Here is a 26018-nt window from a genome sequence, read left to right on the forward strand (position 1 = left end):
ATTGATAAAAATGACTTTTTATTCCTTATTGAAAATATAAATAAATTACAAAATATAGCTAGGTTAATACTCGGAAGAACGTTGTCTTTAACATAAAGTCAATGCACCGTGTTTTCCGTGCTCGATTATTATCGTTCTTGGCATAGTTACTATTAGTTATTTATTTTTGTATTAACTTTTTGCTTTTCTCTTTCATCTTTGCATGGCACAGATTATCGTTGATTAAAAATAATCATATATAAATAATAGCCGATCGATATAGGGCACTTGAACACGATGCATTTGCTAAGGTACGTTATACGCAGGTGGGTATAATCCATTTCGAGTTACGCCATAGAAGATTTCATTTAGATTACATTAGACATCTTAACGCTATTTGCATATGTATATTTTGAGTGTTGTGCAAATGATTTGCCAAACAAATCCTCCAATCTTTTTTTCTTTCATTCTTTTTTCTCTTGATTTTTCTTCTGCTTTTTTTTTTCTTTCATTTTATTTCATTTTTTCTTCTTTTTTTTATTTTTTTATTTTTGTAGATTTTTTTTTTTTTTTAATTGTTCTTCTTATCATTATATCATCACCAATTATAGAATCATTAGAACGATGTTGTAATCATACTTAATCTTAACAACGAACTATCCAAGATATCGGATTTGCCGGACTATGGCACTTACACATTATTTTTATTATTATTATTATTATTAATATTATTGTTATTATTATTATAATTATAATTATAATTATAATTATTATTATTATTATTATTATTATTACGACTAATCGCTAAGGACTAGGAGATACGACATTGCTACACAGTACTCTCTGTGTCCGATGCCACGGACAATGTTTGCATTTTTGGTACAGAATAATTCTCCGTATGTCCATGGTAACCACCTGATCGACTCCTTTCCAAAGTCGATGGTGCTGATGGGGTATCTTGATGAGCTTTGGGTGGAATTGGTGGAGGGCTTACCTATGATTTAGATATAACAAATTCAATGAGAATGTTAAACAGGCCTAAGTCACAAATAATCGAGTCTGTTCGAACCCAAATTTATAATTAATTGATCCATTACCTCCTGAGCAGAAAGGGAGTTCGATCCCTGGAATGTACCACTAGGGAAACTACTCGTAGAAACATTGAGAGAATTAATCATAGACGGTGGTGAGATGTTCATTATGTCGTTACACCTCGTGCGTGGTTCACAATCCTCGTAACTGAGATTATTTAGATTAGTTAAGTGAGATTGGAAATCTAACAGACTGGCCGTTGAGATGCCACTATCTTGAAGATCATTCGGTTCGTTTTGAGTTTCTGAATCATCGTCTGTACTCCACTCTGTATTACGTTTGTATGCCAATCTTTTTGGTGGCGCTGGAGGTACAACGGTATTCGTATTATTATCTCTTTTATCGGGAGCTGAAATACGAATTCGAATGTATTAATTTGTTTTGTTTTGTTTTCTTTTGTAAAAATTTAGACAGGAATATCTATTTGAACATGTATTTGTTATTTTCTTTCGAAGGAAATGCACTTACTGCAGCCTCTAGGTGGTAACGGTGGTGCCGGTTCTGGGCCAGGCTCGCTCCAAGAACTTCTCAAGCCGCTCTGATCTACCCCGTCTGTCGGAGTTGGCAAAGAATGCCTCAGTGGTAGCTTCGGACTCAATGGTTTACTTAGAGTTCTTTGATGAGTAGGTCTAGGTGGTGTTGTGCCATAACCCACGGATCTTGGCCTTACTTCTCGTTGAGGAATGGGTGGTGGTGCACCATCGACTCTAGAATAAAATCTTTCGTCTTCTGGTAGGCCATCGCTGTCGGCATGAGACATTCTTGAACCTACGTTTTCCAAAGTAGCTGGCCTTTGTTTCTCGCTGGTAGGTAAGGGTGGCAATGGCGAACTGAAAGCATCAAGAGTCTGATGTAATGTAGGAAAGTAAAAGAGATAATTCGATGAAGAAAAAGAGGATTTATCAGTGAAATGTCATCTTTACAATATGAAACTCCATATATTTTATTTACAAAAAATGGATGAGAGATATGTAACGATCGATTACTTGACTATGCTATCCTGGTGAATCGTTCGCTGTCTGGCAAGTGGCCCGAGACCTTGCTTCAGTTGGGTGAATCGTTCGATCAGTCTTTTGTGTAATGGTTGAACCCCGGGCGGTGCTATTTGACCGTGCAAAACCAAGCCAGACTCTAGGACGCTCATTTGATCAAGTATTAAATTTTTCAGCCGATTCACGTGCGGTACCATGTCCGGATTTTGCCTGGCGAACTCAGTAGTCAAGAATGCTTCCTGATACTTCGTTATTCCACCCATAACGTTGGCATCGATTATACCTTGTAGCCTCATACTGAAGGGATTGATGTTCCTATGAGGCTCTGCCGTGTATTGAGCAACGAGTCTTCTCAGTTCTCTTTCGACGGATTGCATCGTTTCACAGGCATACTGGACTGGTGCCAAAAGCTCCGATCTTTTCTCGATCACTTCGAACCACCTCAAAATACCTGGCAGCTTCGCTTCGGTAGTTAGAGTTGTTCTCTCGATCCAAAGTGATTTGAATTCATTTTCACGATCGACGGGCCCTCGATGAAGTGGCCGGTCGAATGTAAATCTTCGTACGTCGTTTACCAAATAAAACGCTACCACACGTTCTGGAATTTCTGCTCCGCTACATGCCAAACTACCTTCTTCCGGTATCGGTTTTACATTACATATCTGTATATCTAAAAACGAAACAAATCAGACATTGATTGCGTTGAATCGTTCAGTTATCACAATGAGAATGCAAGAAGAAAGTTCGAAATCGTACATTGACCCTCGGACGTTAGAATACTTTCATCGGGCGGTGAATTTTTCATCAATATTTGTGCGCTTGGGAATTCAGTTTGCAGTCTTTGAGTGAACGCTCCTATTCTCTCGTATTCCAGGCCACGATAAATGAATAATTTGTTCTGGTAAACGAATCCAAGTATTAGCTCTTAACTTTTGCGCTACATGTTATCAACGTTTCGCTTTGTTTAGAAACTTACTCTAACGAAAAGTGGGAAACTTAGACCGTAGAAACCGACTCTGAAGTATTCTGGTTCTGGCCTGAGTTGAGTCAAGATATTGTCCAGGAATTTAGCTTGTAGTTTCAACACGTGACTGAGTTTGGCGTAATCGTAAAGTCTGGTTTCGTACAAAACAGCCAGTTCCTTGCAAAGAGGTATACCCTTTTCCCAACATTTACCACGGTCCAAGTAATGAATGATCTTGTGATAGAGAACTTCTTTTCTTTGCCATTCTGGTTGCTGAGGATGCGCATGATCGGACGGTAAAACGTTCGAGCCCCATCCTAACTGATCGGCATACAGTTTCATCGTGAATCCAGCTTCCGTGTAATTCTCAGCGGCGAGATGAAGATCGTGTAACTTGTAAATGTAACGAAGATACATCTCCTTACGATTGAACTCATTCTTGTAGAAGTTCTGCAAAAAATACAACAATATACCCATGTTGCGTTAGAACGTGACAACGATCATCGAAAGCCGTCGAAATACTGCTCGTTTTACGGAACGATATATTTTCCGTTCAAATGCGAGAGATAAGTGCTCTAAGTATCGATCTAAAATTGTACAACAAGCCATGTGCAAGCTTCGCTAAATACCAGCACATGGAAGCTTCTACATATATCTGCTAACGGTGTCTAATACGATTAGCACATAAAACATCGTCGTGGCAGATTAAACAATCGAATAGTTGGCATTATTGCGCTGGTATATATCGTCGAGATAAACTCACCAATAAATTCACCGTACATGACATACGTTTGTCACGATTTTCATCACCCTGAATAACGCTGCGATAATCCAGAAGTCTTTCCAACAAGCGAGTGATCGACGTGATGAACGCAGTCCCACTATCTTTCCAAGCTGGATCCTCCGACTGGACTCTATCCAACAATCTGTAACAGTAACGAGAGGATAAAGAACGATACCGAGTAAAGTAGAAATGCTGTTTGCATTGGACACGACTTACACAGCACTAAGATGTTCCCTAAAGCGGCATGAAAGTATAAACGACAACACGTGATTATGAAGTACGCATTAAACGACGAACGTCTTATTTACGAATTAGCAAAGAAGAGGATTATACTCGATACCTACATGGTATTGAACAATTGTCTGTACTCGTCGTCACCCTTGTTCTCACTGATGAGTATATCCAATTTGTCTATAAGTTCTGACTCGACGGATTTAAAGCTGCCGCGTGCACGTTGTTCACACTCCATCATGTCAAAAAAGATATGTAAAGTCGCCTTTCTCAATTCACTTTCTGGTACGAGGGTGACCTCGAGGAAAGGTCCGACCATTCCAGGAATAAACTCGAGTTTGCGATCACCCAAATTCGACCACATCGACAATATCTGAAAGCCCATCAGCACTCTCATATCACCGTATTTCTCGACGATCTTCTCGCGTTTGACTTCGGAGAATTGTTCCAATTGAAGAGAAGGTTGCGTGAGATAGGCTACGGCCAAATTAAAATACGTCGACCAAAGTTGCGAATCGAAACTGCTATGAAGAAACCGAAAGGCCAGTGGTTGGGCGAGCTCTTGCAACGATTTCAGTATAACGTTGTTAGCTTGCATCCTGATGACCAACCAATCGGGCGGGAAAACTTCTTGCTTAACGAGATCGCGTAGGACTAAGAAGACTCTCACGAGGAAATCTTTCAGTGGTTTTCGTTCAGAGCCATGGGACAATTCCTCCCATAAACGCGAATAATGATACTCGTCCAGAAGTTGAAGCAGTCCTATCAAACAGGCGACCAAACAGCCAAGTACTGGACCGTTCGCATTGATAACTATAAGTATCGTTTGTACCAATACGTCGAGAATGGATAGACACAGTGTTTCGACGTCATGATGAATGCAGTTGTTGACCTTGTTCGTGTCTCTGCCTCTCTTGTGAAGAAAGCTGAGTATCTCGCCGAGAATATCGGTGCAAGTACGAAGTTCCTCTCGCCTGGCCAAATGGATCCTGAGATGTCTACAGATCGTTACCAGTAAGAGATTTCTACTTTCGTCGTCTTCGCGAAACAAGCTGGACGTTGTTAAGTTCTTGATGGCAATTAATTTAGCTTGCGTCAGTTGCAACGGTGGCTCTCGCGGTACGGAGTCCAACATGGTGCATGTCAACTTTGCGACTTCGAGAACAGGTAATACGGCTACCAATTGCTCGAAGACAGCTGCGATCGAAAGTAACAGAGCTATTTGCGACAGTAGTACCATTTCGTACGGTATACCCAACATCTTGTTCAATGCAGAGAAAACACAGTAGAGATCTCGCTTGAAACTGTCCTCGTATTGGCCGGCCGTGGCACGAGCAAAAAGCAATCGGCTTTGTATGATAAATTTAAAGATATATTCCAGAGATCTGAAACATTTCATTATCGGTTCCTGCTTCTCAGCCGCCGTCACCCAATCGGCACAGTGTTGTACACTGCTTAGAAGGCCTTTGTAGACCAAAGCTGCGGCGAAGTGTCCAGATATATAAGCATCCATAACTGGCTTGAAGTGTTCGAACTTGGAATCCTCGAGTAAACTGAATATCGAGACAAGTACTTGAAAGACCAATCCTGAGTGTGCCGTTGAATTGCCATCCTCGGTATGAAACATCGAGAACAAAGCATCTAATATATCCTGAAGGAACTTTACTAATTCCTCGCCATCCAACCTAAGAACTCGTCCTAATGCTTCGGATATATGTTCGGGATGAGCTTTCCACTGAAGGAGACTCAACAAATCTACGTTCTGAGTGAGCTTCGTACTGCAGAGAAGAGTATGCACGAATACGGCCTCTTTGGGCGACCTGGTGAAAGGTGATGTACCTGAAGAAAAATTATCGATTAGAAAAAGCGGATTTTTTCTATACGAAAATACTTCGAAGATACGATGTATCGACTTTTCTCATCTCCGTAGGCACGAAACCGTCTCTTGGTCTTCCTTAAGGTCTGTATAAATCTTAAATTCACCTGTAGCGCTTGGTTCTCGAGCACAGCTGGGTAAAGATAAGTAGCTAAGTGAATCTAATTTCGCTCGTTCTTCGCACTTGTAGATGTACAGTTCGTGAGAGCCATCTTGAAGCGTAGCACCGCCAGGTTCCATTAAACGTACAAAAGCGAAAGCAAAGAGTTTCTTATCGTTTTTCTCTCGAGCTGAAACAAGAAGTTAAGTAGATCGAACCGGTACTTGGATAGGATTAAGGATCTCAAAAGTATCGTATAAACTATTCGAGCTATTCGTTCATCATATTACAGAAACTCACTTGAACAATGGCGAAATTCAAAGCGTACGTGACTGCCGTAGAACTTGTCAATGGGTATAGCTAATCTTACAGTTTCTGCCCACGAAGGACTATTGTGATGATATATGACTAAACTTTGATATTCAGAGCTACCATCCGTTCCTGCTGCGCCAAACAAACATCCTTCCAATGGTTGTCCCTCTGCATCCAAAACCAAGATAGTGACCTGACGATTCACAATTTATTCGAATTGAACAATTTATTCGGGAAGATCGGGATACGCGAAACATCGTGGTCGTCGTCGTCGTCGTCGTCGTAGTCGTCTTACCTCGATGTTCTTGCCGGTCGATTTTCCACCGCGTTCGAACTCACCACGCTCGAGCTTCAAATACAAATCGTTTCTAACATCACCGGGCATTATCACGTCGGAGAAACCAAGCTTCTTCGTAAGGCAAATGTTTTTGAAGAGTAATGGATTTTCTTCTCGCACCTGAGATAATTCACCGTGAAGTACCCTAAGGGATACTATTATACCATAATTTGGTTGCCCAGGAAGTGGAGTACACTTGTTATTACGAATAATTTGCTCGTGCAATTGATGGAACTCTTTCTCTTCACCTTGGTATACCTGGGCGAATAGTACAAGTACGGAAAACTTGCAATTACAATCAACTTTCCATTAGGCAGTTGGTTATATCGAATTGTCGATCGATTAATCCTTCGCGAAAGGATTAACGAGCCAAGTCAATTTACCTTAAAGGGCAATTCGAGCTCCTCCGCGTGATCTTGAGTAGCGTCGGCCAAAGAAAGTACCGCGACCCCATGAGGTCTTCTGTAAACGGCGCTTCCTGCCTTGTTTTTGCCAGAATCAGAATACAGCATTCTACCGCAGCGCATAACGTGCGCAACCATGTAGAGATCACGACTCAAATCGGCATTACCAAGATCCGTGAAGATCGTACAATTGCTGTGTAATTTTTCAATGTAATTCGAGAAGCCTTCCTTCGATATTCGTACCAAGAAACGCTCGCTCAAATATTGTCCTCTTTTTGCATCGTAAAGAGAAAAATAAATCTCAGTGTCCTCGCCAACCGAGTGACCAAAGTCTCGCATGCAGAAATAGAGATGATGCGTTAAAACTTTCTTGTGTTCTTTGCGCTTCAAAGTGCCTCTTGCCGATGCGCCTTGCGAGTTTTCGGCACTCTGAACGTGCTGTGAAAATATTCGAGCGTCAACGGCTTGAAAGAAAACCGCGCGATTGGACTTTCAGTTCTAAGTGTAAAATGTAGCGAAAGGCAAACGACAGCGCTAGAATTTTTATCGGGGAATTATCACGAATATGCATTATTTGATAAATAATTACCACGTGGTAGAGTTCGACGACGGACATAGTATCCGGATCCACCATATGCGCACCTTGACGCGGTACCAGGTCCAAGCCAAGTTTTCTGAAACGTACGAAAGGAGTCCGTCTAATTAGAAATTCTCATAAATATTATCGTCGTGATCAAATACGTTAAACGATAAGGAAGAGAAATATTTATCCAGCTGAATCCAAATCATAAAAGCGTTTCATAAAATCATAAAGGAGACGCACGAGATGTAGGTACGTCACAAGTTGCGTCATATTTTGGGCTTATGCTTTTGGAAGAGTCCAAAGGTACTTCCTCCGACCCAGGTCGACCGCATGCCACAGGGACCTACGTGTTCGAGAACACGATGGGTCCATCAGGGCCGTGTTAGTAGGGTTCTCACGTGGGCTTTTTGCAACGCAGGAATGTAGCTCGAACGATTGGCACTCGATTCGCGCATTTCCTTCGTCTGGATCAACCACGGCCATTTCTAACGTTTGGATTCGTTCGATCTCATGGTAAAACGATCGGAAAGAGAAAATCTCAAAACGCGAAGGACGATCGTTTTATCCAGAGGAGAATATTAATGCGCGTACGTGTATATAGTATAATATCTATGTTACACGCACCCTTCGACGTGGGTGTTAACGTAATAACGTGGAAAGATTGGATTAAAGTTATCTACGCGGTAAGTAATACGACCCTGAGGGTCCCGAAAGATTCCCCTCCGGGGCAAGCTTGATGGAATGCAGGTGAGCAAGCAGACTTCGATGCATGGAGACAGGTTCAGGGAACGCGTACAACGTCGTTGGGACCTATGGCCCGTTCCAAAGATATTGGATATATTCGAGAAAGGAGAGGACCCATGAAACTGCTCGCAAAATTACTTTCAACGCTTACTGCCATATTTTTTCTCTTCCTTTCTATTGCATTATTCCGTAAGTACGTCGGATAATCTTACTTTCTACGGTACTCCACGTAGTTTAACAATTAGACGATAGACGAACAAGAGCTCTATTTTAGATTACGATTCGTTCATATCAGATGTAATGGAACATCCTGGAATCTTATGGAGTCCTATGCCTGGTCGATAACGTAGGAAATTGTCCCGTGATTCAATTTCCTTTTCTATTTCCGAATCGATTTGCAATGACAGCTTGGCTAAAAACATTTTGATCGACGGTACAGACGTAGTCATATGCATCTAATACGTCGCCACCGGAAATATCTGCAGTATACATCCCAAAAAGAAAATATGCCATGATCATCTCGGGACAACTAAAGAAAATAATCCTACCTACCTATATATAATATAATATCTACATGGATTTACGCCGTACTACGGAGTACTCGCGCGCGACTGCATCCATACCCGTTGCAATCGCATGCTCATGCCAGAGTAAAAGGTAGTGGTAATAGATGTCAGGGCCAAATCTCAAAGCCCCCCACGATCTCAATTAGACCAAATCGCGAACGATTAAGCGCGATTACTCTCGCGAACCTTTCAATTTTTACCATTTGCAGTCTGTAAACGTACCACGACTGCTATTATTAACATTCTATTCTCTTGCATGGGATACACCAGCGTTATTTATCGTAAAATATACGTACGTATATTTTTATTAATCGTATAATAATGTCAAGCTCGGTTTGAGCTCAATGAATTATTCCTGTACGTTTTTGAAAAATAATCATCGAATCGATTTGTAGAATCATCCTGTACGGGCGTACGCGAGATGTTGTGCATCGTTACATTCCTCGAAGCATTGCTTTCGAGAGAAGACGTTTCGAAATCCACCGGAGTCTTCGAGAAGTATACCACAAGTCGATCGGGATCATTCCTTTTAGATAGTCACGTTTGCGAAGGTGGTAGATATACCGTAATGTTTCTGCAATTTCTTCAAATACATCAGGTAAAGGGTAAGCGTCAAAAAATATAACTTTATTAAAATGGAAGCTTTTAAAATGTTGAGAAAGTGAATCATAGTCGTTCGTTTCAGGTCGGAGCACGTACTCCGCAAAGAGTGCGTTTAGATTTCTTGTAGTCTTTCTTGCTCGCTTTTATGATGAGTTTCGACTCGCTACGGCCCTGGGGGTTCTCCGTTGCTATACTGTGCTACACGCTGACGCAAAAAGAAAGGAAAAAGTTGTGGGTGAACGGTGGATCTCGACGCTGTTACGCAGACGAGGAGAGTATCCTGCGTATTACAGCGTTACTTCAACGAAGAAAGGAAAAGGGAGAGCGAGAGAGAGAGCTAGGTAGGGAGAGAACAGGGCAGTGCACGCGAGACGGAGCCGCAGGTCACGCTAATTAGAAATAATAATAATTACCCCGCCATAGATAATAAATGTTGGCCGTTCATCCGAGGTCGTATTATAACTAAAGGAAGGAAGATAAATGCGAAGAAAGAACGATAATTGAACTATTCCGTTTGGGGAGAGGACAAAAGTCTTTCGTCCGAAGTACGAATCGATGTGATCTCGCAATATGAACCAGCAGAAATCTCAGGATCCTTCCTATCGCTTTAATTATTAATTCCCATGGACGTATAAAGCGTATAAATGTTTCTCCCATAATGGACAGGCGTCTTAGATTCGTTAGGACATTAGAAATCTCGTAATTTTCTACTCTCGCGTTGAAAAGTCAGACGTCGTAAAAATAAAAGAAAGAGAGAAAGAGAAAGAATATCGGAACGCAGCCTTTAAAGAGGTAAAGCGAGCCCTCTTACGGGGGAACAGGTTCTCGGCATGGATACCGTGTATTCACCGAGCTGAAAACCTTGGCCAACGAGCAAACGAACCGAAGAAAGAGAAGGAGTCGTGCATCTCTTTTCCCTTCGTATATATACTCGTACGATGTCTGTCGTGACTGCGGTCTTTCCGCATGGTCATACGATACAACAAGTTGAGACTCCAAAAGCAAGCTAGTGCGGCATATAATGCAGCTTCGAATCGAAAATTCGTAGGTAACGCGAGAGCTTTTGCCAACTAATCTTTATATTTCTTGCTCAGTTTACTTTTTCTCAGAATAAACTGCTCGCTATACGCTTTTATTTTATTGCATCGATATTAATATTGACTTTAGTCTTTTTCCCGAGGAAACAAAGAGACTAAGTACTTGCTTTATTTTTTTACGTTACTTTTACGTAGCGAACAATATCGTACAAAATCCAAGTACCACGATACGACGTGTGCATTATATATATACATATATATATTTGTATGTGATAATATACGCAGAAACATGATTATAATATTACGATACAAATATCGTTTGTAATATTGATACGATACGAATATAATAATAACACAATTGATGAAATGAGTAAATAGAAATTGTTTAATAATAGTTAAGAGTACGCATGTAAATTGTAAAGAGAGAGAGGGGAGGGGCTAACGTACGCACCTGGGTTGGGATTAGCGCTCGTCCCTCGACGCGTGGGGGCGCGACAACAAGATGGCGGGTGGTGGGGCCCGAGGAAACCCTTCGACGCGGTCAGTCGCACTTCGGGCCCCGTTCGCGGCAGACGTGTCGTTACTCTCTTTCTTCCGTACGTACGACATATTCTCAAAGAAATATTTTGTATCATTCTTGAAGAAGACTACAGAGCATTAACTTCGTTAAGAAAGAGAAAGAGGAGAGAGAGAGAGAGAGAGAGATATATATACATTATTTTGTTACATATACACATATAACAAAAGAAACGCGCTAGAAAAAAAACTCGTCACATTTTCATCTCGTTTGATTGCTCTCTTCCTCTCTTTCTCTCTCCCATTTACTCTTTTGCATGTATATATCTATTTCTCTCTTTGTTCATTCGTGTACGTACACGAGTACATGATGAAGCTTAACGAGAGATAAGCGTTTAATATCGGAGGTGAAATTTGTAAAAGAGGTGTGACATCGTATTCGGTGGGTGCTCATCGTTAAAAAAAAAAAAGAAAAAATACTTTTTCACGAACGAACGAAAGGAAGAAAGAAGAGTAGCTGCTATTCGTCCGGTGAGTTTGAAAAGAGACCAGTGACGTAGAAAGAGGGAGAGAGAGAGAGAGAGAGGGAAAGACCTGGATAAGACCAATAAGAGAACGTTCTCGGTTCTCCTTTCAAAAGGTCGCACGAAGAAAGAAAAGAAAAAGGAAGAGAACGAGAAAAGGACGAACCTTTTCCTCGAAATCCTACGGATAATCCAGGTTGTGTGTCTCGGCTGATTAAAAATAAAGGTATTTTTCCATCTAACGTTCGTCATCTCATCAAATATTCATTTTACGAAAAGGAAAACTAGTTTTATGACGACGTACGTGATTGAAAAAAATCGGAAGCTTTGTCGATCGAAAAGTTTTTGTTCTGAAATTCTCTCTCTCTCTCTCGCGCGCGCACACACTGTGAATTAGCTAACCACATTTAAATCTAGATAAAATCGTTTTAGTCAGGTTTTTCTAGTTACTTTAATTTACATTTATAGGCTCTTAGGATGCCTCGAAATAATTCGACTGTAACAAACTTTCACCTAGGCGATATTATATAAAAAGAAGAAAATTTCTTCATTTTTAAAAGAGGAAATACGAAACTGTTAATCTTAACCGCAATCTTTATATTCATCTAAGGACATTTCAGAGGGCGAAGTTAATTCATTACGATAGTAGCCTGTTAAACGTATAAACTTCGTCGATTGTTGTTCTTTGTACGATCAGTATTTTGTTTTGTTTTCTTTTGTTCTCTTTTTTTTTACAAAATCGTAATACGTGATTGTAGAAGGAACAAAGTGACCTTCGAAGACAGCGACTTCGAAGAGATCGCATCGACCGTTCTTTCTATATTTCTTTCTTCTCTTATCGTCGACGATTATTATTCACGTATTACATATGTAAATTTCAAAGAGATTCGTCAGATCGTTTATATCTTAAGAATGTACGTGCGTATGTACTGCGTGTATTTAGTTACATATTTTTATCGTATTACACTCACTAGCTACGATGATTAAAAATTGAGACTAGTTATATACATAATAGAGATTATTATATATTGTTAATAAGTTTGATTTCAATCGTATACGCAGAATGTCTTATTTTAATCGATCAACGTCAAAGAACTTATTGATTAATATATTAATATAAATTTTTCACTTTTCTATATATCTCATTATTGAATGTATCTATTTTAATTCCGATTCAAAGAAATTGTTTATATAATAGTCGCATAATCGATTCGACTTTGATCATAAAGCTAAACCGATCTTATCGTTGATTAAGTTCTAACGATAGCTTCTTGGATTCCATCCATGCCGCAGGCTAATTAAATCGAATCGAACGTCGAGGAAGGTAATAGTTAAGGAGCACTAAATTTCAAAGCTCGTTAAATCGTATCTTACAATGACGAACTATAGTTACCGTTTAAATGTCTTTATTCATTTTTTAAACGTGATATTTCTAACTATACTATATACAAAAATATTTAAATCGTCGATCGAAAGACGAATCTCCTCCTTTGAATTCGTTCGCTATATATAATTTTATACGTAATAATTAATAGGAAAAAAAAAAGATACAAAAAAAAAGCCTTCGTTGCAAAGATCAGCATTTTCGAGAGATACTGGAACTCTGAAAAACCTAGATAAAAGTTTGATAAGGGGATGAGAATTTGATCTCGGAGAGTCGTCTTTTCCTCTCTTTCTTCTTTTTTTTTCTTTTTATCTCTTTTTCTCAGTACTACTACGCTCTTTCCTGATAAATTGTAGAACCTGTGAAGTATAAGTTTTTTGTGTCCCTTACGAGTGACGTTTATTTCGTTTTTTCTTTTTTTTCCTAGATAAAATTCGATCGACTTCGTATCGAAAAAGGAAATATTTGTATCGTAATATAGTCTACAAATGAGAAAGAAAATTTAATTAATATTCATCTTAGAACGAGAAGATCACGTGAATTTATGATTAGATAAAATCAAGGGCTATTCGTTGTAAGAAAAAATTCCTCGAAACCGGTATGACGAAGAAATGATATTATGTGTTATACGACTCGTAATAGATTGAATCGAGATTCAAAGATATCTTCGGGATGATCTCAGTATTCAACTGGAATTCTCTTTCTCTCATAGTAACGATGGACGTTAGTATTAACGGTAGTTTCATGCGACACAAGTTCGGAGCTTTGAAACTCGTCATTGAAGTTCTTTGACCTCGCTTGCTTGTCTGCAAGCAACGAACGAGAGAGAGAGAGAGAGGAAGAGAGAGGGAAAGAGAGCTCTTAACCCCGTTCAAGAAGTCATCATTTTACAAGGAGCCTCCAACGAGAGAAATATATCATCGTTTTCTATGCTGTAATTTCTATCTCAAATAACATACATTCGCTAGTAGCATAAGCGCAATCATAAATGAACTGCTTACGTTACTGCTGGCATAGGAAACAGATTACGTTCGTTTCTATCAACAACTCTCAATGGCGATAGTATTACGTACGTAAGTTTTACAATGTGTTTCATATTATTTCGTCTTTGTTTACTATTATATTGCGATCTAATTCCTTCTTTTTTTCATCATCTTATTCGATGAATTATCGTTTATTATTAATATTTTGTTATTCTATTGATATTTTTTGTCAACTACATTTTATTATTCGCGCATTTTTAGCTATACCTTTTTACGTATGTGTGACACATATTGCGTTTTTCTAAAAAAAAAATTCTGATTATTTGTATTTGAGCGATTGAAACCATGAAAACCTTGCAGTACGGACTTGAAGAGTTTGCCAGGAGAATGCGAAATACAGGAGAACAAAGAGGCTATGGGAAAGCTCTGCTCTTAGCATCTCGAGAGGCGACTTTTATTGGCGCGATACTCGATATCGAGTCGCGGTAGTGCCGCGTTGGATTACTAAAAGTAGGCGTTGAATGTCCTTTTGTCTCTCCGAGTTTCATGAATTACCTCTCTGTGATAAATCAATAGCTAGCAAAAGAAACGGGAAAATCAAAAAACAACTAAAACGTTAAAGGAACGTGAGAAAGTGGAAAGAAAATAAAAGTATCCTAATAATAGATCCGTCTATACGTTTTTGCAATTTTACTTACAGAGTATTCTATAGAAAAAAAAATTCATTTTCCATAAAATTATATATTTCATTCTTTTTATCAATCATCTATATAAATTAATGATATATCAGTACTGTGTATTTTACACATATATATATATTATTATTATATAAATAATATGTTCTAGAAAGAAGGGCAAAGAAAGGCTAAGAAACACATTTGCACTTTTCTTCGTCGTTGAAGTAAAAGGAGGAGCATTTGACCTTAATAGATACATACGTATAGATACACGAACGTACATGCATCGTACGTTATTGTAGCTATCGCCCGGAGAAATGATTTTTTTATGCGATTAAAATTATGCGTAGGGTTTCCGGAAGTAGATAAAAAATAATATTGGAACGCGTCTTCGACACGGGTCTTGTGAATCATTCGTTATATATATGTATATATGTATATATATGAGTGCATATATCGAAGTATATAATACTGTAATACGCCTACAAGAATCGAAGTAATGGAAAGGATATGAATATTAAATCATTCCGAATATACTGGATCACCTACGAGATCGTCGAGATATTCCCGACAAAATGGCGGACCGGTCGAACTTAATCTCTTTCGAACGATCGAAAGATCTTTATGACAATGACATATTTATAGATATACACTCTCTTTATTTTATATATATATATATATATATATATATATATATCGACAGATTTATTACTAAACGATAGGAAATATTTAGCGAGAAAAAGAAAAGAGAATTCGATCTCGTCCATCGAAGCACGACGATAACAACGAACGCATCGACTTTTCAATATCAATAGAAAAATATTCTTCTCACGCAAGGAAAGAGGCATTCACGGTCACGTATTTTACAACGTATTGTAAAACACGGTACGCTCGTCACGACTCGCTCGTACCTTTCCTTCTCTTTCCATTATCCCCTTGGTACTTTTTCTCTTTTCTCTTCGAATACGCTCGTTTCGAAGCAAGACGAGGGTCATTCGTAGGCGGACAAGAAGACAGGCAACGTGATTCGCCAAACGTAAAGAGGATATGTATGTATACTCCGTTTCCGGAATCTTTATTACATTCGAGGATAGTCGGTATTTCATTAACTTTATTTCGTTCCCTTTTTTAAATTATTTTCACAGACCCCTTTCCCGACTCCGGCTCGAAAATAAATCGACAAAAGTAATCGCAATGTTTAATTGCAATTAAAAATAAGTTTGCAATATCCATTGCATAATATATTATCAGGCGGAAGAAAACTGAGAAGACTAGGCGATTCATTATATTTCATTACTTTTATCCATGAACTTTGAACTGTACTCTCGAATGATATTATTATTGAAGTTCATTAATCATTTCTCTTGATTACTTTTAAAGTTCTATCCTCTCTTTCTTCTACAAACTGCATACCGATGGATTCGATCGATTATTACCTTTTTTTAAATATACTAACGATCTTCTCGTATTTTAAAGATATCGATAGAATTATAGCAGGATCGAAAGTTATCTGTGTCGACGTTTTATCCGGCCTCCAAAGACGAATTATTCATGCGCGAAGATAAAAAAGAGAGAAAAAGTAGTCAGGATATTTCGAAAGATGTAGTCAACGAAGTCTCGAGAACTCTAAGGAAAAAATACTTTGTGTGATGTAAGAAGCGTTCAAGTGCATAAAGATTATAATATTCTTATAGAAAATTATTTTCTCTTTCAATAGAAAATTCTTTTATAATATTTTTCATTGGATCCCTTTTCAACTCTGTGCACCATTCCTTTATATTAAAAATAATAATACAAAATTGAAGATAACCGTAAAAACGACTGACCTTTTCTCTTAACGTATTATCAAAAAAAAAAAAAAAAAAAAGAAAAAAACTAATAGGTAAACGTATCTCTTTTTCAAAAAAACAATCGCGTTGAATATCTTAGTTACATACATAGGTATAAACAAATAGAAACATAACGAAAGATCACGTCATCGCGTATACGAGTAATGTTTACAAATTAGTCCTTCGAATAAGGACATAAACTTCTTATGTGTATAATTTTCGCGAGACGCTCTAAACGTTCAGTTTAACCTCGACAACGAACGGCTTAATACATATTCTTCGTGAACAATCATACATTCGCGACTAATTAAAAAATATACCGAAAAAAAAACAAACAGGTTCCGATACGTACTAAGTGTAACGAACACGAGCACGTGTAGCATAATCACTACCAATCAATAACAACCTGTCGCAACGCTAATAACGTTATTTCATTAACACGTGCCGAGTTGAAACGTACTTTGTGATCGGGAATTCATTTACAAATATCATGATAAATTACAAATAAATGAATCAATTAGTAAATTCATCTCTTTCTCTCTTTCTCTGTTTTTTAATTATATATCGAAATATTATAATTTATTTTAATTAACAACCGTATTCATTGATTCATTCAAATGTTATCAACATTTTCTATAATTATATAATTATATTATTATTGAAGTAACTCCGATGGTGGTCGATCACTACATTTTCTTTCAGCCTTCTTCGCTTTTTGTTACGAACTTTGTCGCGTTTATTGATATTTCCATTAGGAAGGACCTCGAGAGGTAAAGTTTAAGCGATTTTATCTCTCTTATTCTTCGAAAACGGAGCACTTTCAAAGAGGATCTCGTGGAAGTATATATATATATATATATATATATATATATATATATATATATGCGTATTGTAAACAAACTTTGGATTGAATTTCGAGATATGTGCGTATAATTTCAAGAGGTTCGTCTACGAAGGAAGGGAATTCATCTATTAACAAGTAATATAAACCGTGTATTTTTTCGGAACTTGTAAAATTATCTCCGCCTCTTTTTTTTCTTTATTAAAAATTCCGTACGTGAAAAATTATGTATTTTCGATTGAAGAAGTTTTTTTTCGACGGAAATGAACTAATAGAAATTTGATAATCGTGTCGTGTAAAAGGCTTAGTCGGCGTTCGACACTTCACATATGTAAATACATATATACATATATACGTACGATGTATATTAAAGCTAACTGTAAATCCACGTGCCATCTCATTAGCGTCGAGCGATGGACTCGCCCTTTTACTTCCAACGTGGCAAATCCTGCGCACGTCGACGAAACTACCTACGTGTCAAAGTTTCCTCGTCTCATTGCTGTGTAATAACGTGACTCAAAGTCATAATATAGAGGGAACTTTTTATATTAAAAAGAACAAACATTATCTATCATTCTCTATCATCATCTATTTTTAATCATTTTCAATCACGCAAAATTTTCACCAATTTTTATTCTTTATATTTTCTCATTGCATCATTTTGAGAAATTTTTGTTAGAATTATTAATTAATATATTGTTATATATATATATAATGTTCTCATTAAATTAAACGAAACATGAAAAACAATAGGATCGTAAAAATGATGCAACTAAAGATCCCATTCGTAAAACCATTCTCGTTTAACCATGTTCAATGGTATATAAGTTGCACCTGGCGATTATGGCCAGTTGGTGAACAACATAGAATGTGGGAACATGGCTATTCTCTCTTTCCCTTTGTACGCATTAGAAGCTATAATACCGTCTCTCGCTTTGTTAAGTAAAAGCTGGTATAAATCAGCGTGTTTACTCGACCGCGAAACTAATTCGTTAGTGCTCGTTATGCCTTAATTTAATGCAAATGAATGTCTCTTCTCTCACGTTTCTAACTAGCAAATGTAAATCAGAACGCATGTACGTGTGTATGCGTGCGTGCGTGCGTATGTAAAAATATTTTTATTTATTTTTATAAAAAAAAAAATAATAATCTGCCGTAACGAACGTCGATCGATCGAAATTAAAATTTTTTAAATACATAATGTCGGAAGGTTTCTGTTAGCGAGATCATTCGTCAATGATTTTAAAGTCTATGAAATAGTTAATCAATGCAATGATCTACGAACTATTTCGTCAATGATTCACGACCGATTTAATGTTTCCATTAAATTATTAGAAAGGATTACATTATTTTGATCTTTAAAGAAGAATTAGCGATGAAGGATAAAAAGAGATAAACGTATTTCGAGAACAGAAATCACGAAACTCGTTTTCAGCATCCGTAATTCGATTCGATTAATTCGTACGATCGACTCTCCAGCGATCGGGAAGAGAAAAGCCTCGACATCGAAAACCACCATCGGAGTCGTGGTTTCGCAGGAGTTAACATTTAATCTCTTTCTCCCGTTTCTCTCTTTCCTTCCTCTTTCTATCTATCGATCTATCTCTATATCAGAACTTCGAATTTAATATCCCAGACGAAATCTCACGTTTTATATAGAACGTACACTCGGATGATTATTATTGGAAAGTCCTATTATTGGATATCGGCTTATAAAATTCTACCTTTTCGATTTTAACCATGTTTTCTATCTTTCTCACCGCTCTCTCTTTCTTCGAAAAGCGAAGAAGAGAAAGTATTTCTTTTTTTTTTCTTCTATAAATGTAACTTGCATCCATAAATTATTTTTAGATACACACGCACTATTTTCAATTCTATACGTATCAAGATAATTTATTCTTGATTCGAATGTGTAGGTATTACTTTTATCATTCGTTGTTTTAAAAACGTTCAATCGGTCATTGTTAAAGAGGATAAATAAGAACAGAAAATTTCAGAGAGAGAGAGAGAGAGAGAAAGTGTCTGAGAGTGGGAGACAAGGTGTGAAGAGAGACAGAGAGAAATGGAAGGAGGACAAAGAGTGGGGAAGAGTGTATCAGCCTCTCTCATCTCCTCGTCATTCTCATATATAGTCGGTGTCCTCTTGGTTTATCCCTCCTCTCTCTCTCTCTCTCTCTGACTCTCTAGAGACAAGACCAACTGGTTTAACTCGTCTGTTCGTTAACCGGCAGCCTTTCGGGGAATCGTATAGGAGTCGCAAAACGAGCGACAACCGATTCGAAGGACGAAACACATCGGAGAGGAGAGAGAATCGTCTAACGGGTGGATAATATTTGTTAACTCCTTTATTATTATTTTTTTTTTTCTTTTTATTCTTGTCATAATTAAACATTAAAAGTTTTTTCATCGTTGTTTAAATTATCGTTACGATAGAACTTTGGAGCGAGATGAAAAATGTTATATCTGCGAGCGAACCGATTGACATTTAAAACAAAAAATAGAACGAATATACGAGGGGTTTATCTTTTGCTAGACAGGAAATAGCAGCAGTTCTGATCCGCTGTTGAACTTATCGAAATCCGATGCGAATAGTCAAAAGTCGAAATGATACTCGGTAGAGTGATATTATAAAACGTTCTGAGAGAAGAGATATCAAACGACGTGATGACACAACCGTTGCTAGTAGAAGCCGTAGATCAGTTGAAATTATCCGCCATAAGCGTGCAACTGCGACAGTGGATCCGAGAATGGTTTGAAATTTCATACGTTCGTTCGTTCGTTCGTCGTCGCGTTGCTGTCTTGCATACAGGAAACTTAAAACATGTGTGTATATGTAGAGAATGGACGTTGAATGATTTCAACAAGTTATTTTTTCCAAGTGATTCCAAGAAAAAAAAAGTGGAAAAAATAGAAAGAGATTCACTTGCTATCGCTCGTATCGAATGATCAAATGATTTAGATCTTGTTCGGTATTTATAAATAAAATGATTAAAGTTAGATATCCTATATATTTTTAAAAATCAATATATATATATATATATTTGTCGCGAAAAAGCAAAACTAAATCCAGGAAAAATAAATTACAATGAACGATAGCATTGCTGTGAGGAAACGCTCGTACATCACGCGGAACAAATTGGTAGTCGTGTTGTTAACACTTGGTGTATTGCCTGACAGAGAGAGGATGTCGTGTGGAAGAAGTGTGTCGTCGACTAGAAAAAAAAAAGAAAAAGAGAAAATAGAGAGAGAGAGGGGGTGGGAGGGAGGAAAAAAGAGGAACATAATTTATTTCCCGTAATAAAATATATAAAAATACAAATAAAAAAGACGGAATAATTAACACGATTGTCGCAATAGTTAATAACGTTAATAATAGGATACTAGAAACAATCATATATAAATAATTGTATATGCGAGTATAGATAAATAGAATATATAATAATACTAAAAATATTAGAATATTATTAGAAATTTTTAATAAGGATACAAGGATGCTATTCACACGGAACTAAAATCCGATTATTCGTTGACATTTTTAAGCTTCCAACTAAACGCTATCTTTCTAAGAAATAAAAAAAATTAGAGACAGTGAGAAAGAGAAAGATAAACGCTGCATCTCGTCGAGAGAAGAAGAACTTTGAGATTGACCCCGTCGCAATGGCACGCGTGCCGTGCCGCCTGTTTTCAATTGATTAAGTAATAAAATTCTAACGACGTATAACTCGGTCGCTCACTTCTCTCTCTCTCTCTCTCCCTCTCCCCCTAACTCTCTCTCTCTCTCTTTTTGTCTCCCTCTCTAATGTTTCAAGACCATATGTGAACAGTTTGTTCAATTTCATCTCGAGCGAAGATCAACGAAAATGTTTATCGATCGATTTTTATAGATTATTATATAATAAAAATATATTATAGCATTCATCGATCATAAAATGCAAAAAGCAATTTCTTAAATTTAATTAGAAAATATCGACTGGATCGTTTTCTTCGTTTTCTTTTTTAATAAGATCAATTGCATTGAAAAGAAATTTTAGTTATATAATGGGAAGAAAAACGTTCGTTCGTTGAAAAACAAGTAATTAGTATGGATAAGTCAATGACGATGTTAACTCGTAGGAATTTGTTAATTCTCTTTTGTTTCAACATTCTTTCGATTCATTGTCCGGGAAATAATCAACGTAAGATTCTCAGAAGACGTATGTATGTATGACTCAGTGTCAGGATCATGAACGCGGGACTTTTAAATTACCACGTGATTCTTATTGTCGAATCTAACTAAGCTGAAATTTCATTCAAAATTTGTATCACTCTGATAGCGGGATAAAAGGGTTTCTATGGGACTCGTCGTTAAAATCTTTCTTTATTACGTCGCAAAAAGCTTTTTTCTTTCTCTCTCTCTCTCTCTCACACACACACACACAGACACACGCGCGCACATACACGTGTTCGCCGACATAAGCGGCCATTTTTCTTTCTTTCTTTCTTTTCTTTTATTCGAGTTCGTCCTACCTACCACGGAAATTTGTAGAATGGAACCGAGCTATTCTCTATCGTGTTCTCTCGTCTCCTTTTGTTTCGCCGATGAGAACAATTTGCGAGCTGAAGAGGCCCCTCTGTGTGTGTGTGTGTGTGTATATATATATAATATATATATGTATATATATATATATGTACTCGTCCACGACAGTCTTCTATATCGATCCCCCGTTGCATCTGCCATTTCCGGCCATGGAAGGTTAACGTTGGCAAAACTTTCAACGAAATCGTTATGGACCTTGACAACTTGGCAAATTTTTTTTATCGAAATATTTGTCGATAATTTTGTTCAAAGAGTCTAATGTGTGGGTTCGTCAATGCAGGGAGTCTATCGAGTAGTCGAGTCGATGCAAGAGTCTACGAAGTAGCAGTTAAATCAATGAAGACGGGTCTCGTTCATTGACGAAATTTCATCGTAGACCCAGGGAATTTTTCAAACTGCGAATAATAATTATCGCATATATGATTTTCGACCGTTTATAATTTTATTAAAATCTATGTTCTAATAATATCGTTTTATTTTTTTTAGACTGCCAGTAAAGGGAAAGAAAAAGAATGGCGGTGTTCGGTTTGGTTTCGGCAGTAGCCGGGTTCGTTAAGGTGCGATATCTCATCGATAGAGCCATCATCGACAACATAATATTCAGAGCTCATTATAGAATCACTTCTGCGATTCTTTTTGCCTGTTGCATCATCGTTACTGCCAATAATTTGATAGGTACGTCATAATGATTTAAAATAATCCCGAATATTTTATTCTACGTTAATCGAAATAAAATAATAAGATTATACGATGGAGCAGCGATTTTATCGTTACATAACGAACAAACAATCCTGCGATCGGCCGAGTACTGTCCGACATCTTTTAAGTTTGTCCGATATTTACTGCGAGTTTAAAAATAGAAACTTAACGAGACAAGTTTTGAAAGGTCAAACGTCTGCTTACTCGGCCTACTACGTTCGTTATAACTCGTGATTAGTATCAAAGATGTCCTCTTCTTCTCTTGACGTTAAAGCTATCATATATCCGACGACGTGAGCCTATTTATCGAGCACGATTGTACTATATTCGTCTCTCGAATATAATCGTTCATAAACGTACGATTAGATAGAACTAACGGTCTGTCTGTTTCCGTTGATGGTTTTAGGGGATCCCATAAATTGCATAGCGGACAATGCGGTGCCAACTCACGTGATAAATACTTATTGCTGGATAACGTATACTTTTACGTTGCCGACAAACAACATGAAACAAGTTGGCACCCAAGTAGCTCATCCTGGTCTAGGTGGAGATTACAACGAAGAAAAACTATATCACTCGTATTATCAGTGGGTACCCTTCATGCTCTTCTTCCAAGGTATTCTCTTTTACGTACCGCACTGGATGTGGAAGCAGTGGGAGGAAGGCAAGGTCAGAATGATATCCGATGGTATGAGGGGTGCCATAGTCGATAGCAAGCAGGAACGCGAGGCCAGGACAAACAAATTGGTCGAATACATCCTAGATACTTTGCATTTGCACAACAGTTACGCCGCCGGATATTTCTTCTGCGAGGCACTTAATTTCGTCAACGTTGTGAGTATACGAGAATGTCCGATATCGATAGTAACAAATTAAGCGATTGGATCTTAATTCCGCGTGGGTCAAAAAAGAAAGAAAGAAAAGACGACGGTTCGTCGTTAACATCGACTATCATTTTTCCAGGTTGGTAATATGTTCTTCATCGACACCTTCCTAGGCGGAGCATTTTTGACGTACGGTACGGAAGTCATAACCTTTAGCAACATGAACCAAGAACAACGTACCGATCCAATGGTCGAGAGATTTCCAAGAGTGACCAAATGCACCTTCCATAAATTCGGTGCTTCCGGCACGATACAGAAGCTCGACGCTTTATGCGTGCTCGCCTTGAATATTCTCAACGAGAAGATCTACATCTTCCTGTGGTTTTGGTTCATTATACTGGCTGTGATGTCAGGCCTAGCTGTTCTCTATAGTATGGCAATCGTTCTTTTACCTAGCACACGCGAAACCATTCTCAGGAAACGATTCAAATTCGGTTCGGCTTCGGATGTCAGTGCACTCATCAGAAAGACTCAAGTTAGTCGAATTCTTTTTAGTATTTCTATATGTATATATCTATGTTGTATGATCTAATATTTTATTTCCAACCTTTTAGGTCGGTGACTTTCTCCTCATACATCTGCTAGGTCAGAACATAAACACGATGCTATTTACCGACGTACTGAAGGAACTCTGCCGTCGGTTCCACATTGGTTCAGGAAGTAGTGCATCACCTACGTCCGTTCCATCAGCACCGAGCACGCTCGAGATGTCACCAATTTATCCGGAGATCGAGAAATACGCCAAGGACACGGAGATCTAAGCCCTAGCTTCTAAACGTTTACTATACCCATACGAATTCCTTCCTTCCTTCCTTCCTCTATTTCAATTTCCTTATTGTGATAATACCGTCGGTGCCTTTAATCAGACACCACGTTCAAAGTTTTCGTGCTACGATATGATGTGTATTTTATTTTTGCTAAAAAAAATATGTATTTGTGTGTGTGTGTATGTATACATATGTATTTATATATGTATCTACGTATACACATACTTTTTTTTTTTTTTATATAGAAAAAAGAAAAAAAAAAGAAATTCTTTAACTTTCTCAAACATCGAAGCACGACGAGCTAAGAATAGATTTATATTATTAAGAGTATATTTTAATCCCAAGTACGAATTATTTAGATTCTGATTAGGAAGTTAAATATATTCGTTCTATCAATCCATTCCTTTTAATAATCAAATCGAAAGATATGATATATTTTCAGATATATTTTCTTATCGAGTAGACGACAATAAGCAGCGAGAACGAAACAAAAAAAGAATGTAAAATTACTAATCAATGGAAATTCGTCGAAGAAGCTAACATTCGTTATCTCTGTTCTCTCATCCGGGAGGATGCATTTCTGCAAGAATTTAATTAGCCATTGGAATCTATGTATATGTGTGCGTGTGTGTATGCGTTCGCGTGTGTGTACATACACCTACACATATTACAGCAGGTGATAAGAATTTTTTGTTCGATGTTTCGCAAGATGAAAGAAAAAGAGACGAATTCTAAATATTTTTTTTTTTTCTTTTTTTTTATGCTTAAGTAACGAAGCAAACAAAGTTGGTAGATTTTATTCGTTCTCTTCTATCTCGTTTTCTCTGTTCCTTTCATTCCCTTCTTTTTTTTTATATATATATATATATACGTATATTTACTAGAAATGTCGATTTATTCGTAATTGGTGCAATGGCTGGTAGCAAGGTAAAAAGCAAATAAATAAATAAACAGCGAAGGCTTAATATAGAGTTCGTTATGTGAGTTTGTCAAAGAAGATCTTTAGCTAACTCGTTAACGAATTAAAATTATTTTTTGCCGTGTCTTTTAGGATCAAAGCAGGGTGGAACGTTGATCGTAATCCTTGAGTTTCGTGCAAACGAGTATGATAATATTAATTTTTTTCTATTAAATATATATATATATCTTTGTTTTTTGCGAAACCTCGTGTTAATTTTTTGTCTCGAATTATTCATCGAAAAGTCAATAATGAGAATATATATATATATATATATTACTGAAGCTGCCAATAGTAATGTTATACATTTATTATATACAGTATATATATATAGTATATACATGTACGTATAAAAGTTTTATTCCCACCTTAGTATATAAGAGAAACGAGTGAGGAGATAATTGCAACAATTGTTTAAACGATGTGCCTTTTATAGAATTAAAAATAATGTTTAATACGTTAAGTACGATAATATTAAGTTAGAGGATTATTATAATTGCTCTGCTACTGTTGATTAGTACGAGATGATAAGCGAAATTTACATCCGAATTAAATTAGAATTCTTCAAAAAGAATTCTATATGTATTCGTCCAAGTCTTCTTTTTTTTTATACGAAAGTGATAGAAAATAATAAAAGGAAAATACCTACACGGAACGATTGACATAATGTATATATATATTTTCGTAATATGTATAGTATATAATTATTTTTGTATGTTCGTTTGACATACTCTTACACAGGGTGAATCAGTTATTATCCATTTGTTTCGAAATTA

At 37.3% G+C, this 26018-nt stretch overlaps 2 protein-coding genes across 4 annotated transcripts in view; one reads left to right on the plus strand and one right to left on the minus strand.

Annotated features, from left to right (window-relative positions):
* Positions 1-534: 534 nt before the first annotated feature.
* LOC127071121 (dedicator of cytokinesis protein 3) overlaps positions 535-26018 on the minus strand; it is a 34905-nt gene continuing 9421 nt past the window's right edge. The window contains exons 5-18 of one of the 2 annotated variants that reach the window (XM_051010046.1): positions 7661-7745; positions 7051-7509; positions 6626-6925; positions 6319-6523; positions 6026-6208; positions 4156-5881; positions 4028-4045; positions 3791-3953; positions 3040-3477; positions 2820-2961; positions 2058-2733; positions 1540-1901; positions 1077-1420; positions 535-973 (exon numbers count right to left, since the gene is read on the minus strand). In XM_051010046.1, coding sequence (XP_050866003.1) covers positions 809-973; positions 1077-1420; positions 1540-1901; positions 2058-2733; positions 2820-2961; positions 3040-3477; positions 3791-3953; positions 4028-4045; positions 4156-5881; positions 6026-6208; positions 6319-6523; positions 6626-6925; positions 7051-7509; positions 7661-7745 — 5266 coding nt within the window. In that variant the 3' untranslated portion in view covers positions 535-808. The remainder of the gene's footprint in view (positions 974-1076; positions 1421-1539; positions 1902-2057; positions 2734-2819; positions 2962-3039; positions 3478-3790; positions 3954-4027; positions 4046-4155; positions 5882-6025; positions 6209-6318; positions 6524-6625; positions 6926-7050; positions 7510-7660; positions 7746-26018) is intronic. The other variant, XM_051010047.1, reaches the window with a different exon arrangement.
* On the plus strand, positions 11164-25897 carry LOC127071124 (innexin inx3). 2 transcript variants are annotated; one of them, XM_051010052.1, is made up of 5 exons: positions 11164-11870; positions 22421-22609; positions 23040-23467; positions 23597-23992; positions 24072-25897. In XM_051010052.1, exons 2-5 carry the CDS (start codon positions 22447-22449, stop codon positions 24276-24278), a joined length of 1194 nt encoding a protein of 397 aa, XP_050866009.1. In that variant the 5' UTR covers positions 11164-11870; positions 22421-22446; the 3' UTR covers positions 24279-25897. The 2 variants fall into 2 exon arrangements, with proteins under 2 accessions (XP_050866009.1, XP_050866008.1); XM_051010051.1 differs by having other exon boundaries at positions 11164-11651.

Source organism: Vespula vulgaris, chromosome 20, assembly GCF_905475345.1.
Source record: "Vespula vulgaris chromosome 20, iyVesVulg1.1, whole genome shotgun sequence".
Taxonomy (NCBI): Eukaryota; Metazoa; Arthropoda; class Insecta; order Hymenoptera; family Vespidae; genus Vespula; species Vespula vulgaris.

What these genes read in the sequence shown, in the direction of transcription:
- LOC127071124 (XM_051010052.1), top strand. Translation starts at nt 22,447, where the DNA reads ATGGCGGTGTTCGGTTTGGTTTCGGCAGTAGCCGGGTTCGTTAAGGTG. An exon ending in TACTGCCAATAATTTGATAG is followed by an intron (nt 22,610 to 23,039) that starts GTACGTCATAAT and finishes TGATGGTTTTAG; the next exon opens with GGGATCCCATAAATTGCATA. An exon ending in CACTCATCAGAAAGACTCAA is followed by an intron (nt 23,993 to 24,071) that starts GTTAGTCGAATT and finishes CCAACCTTTTAG; the next exon opens with GTCGGTGACTTTCTCCTCAT.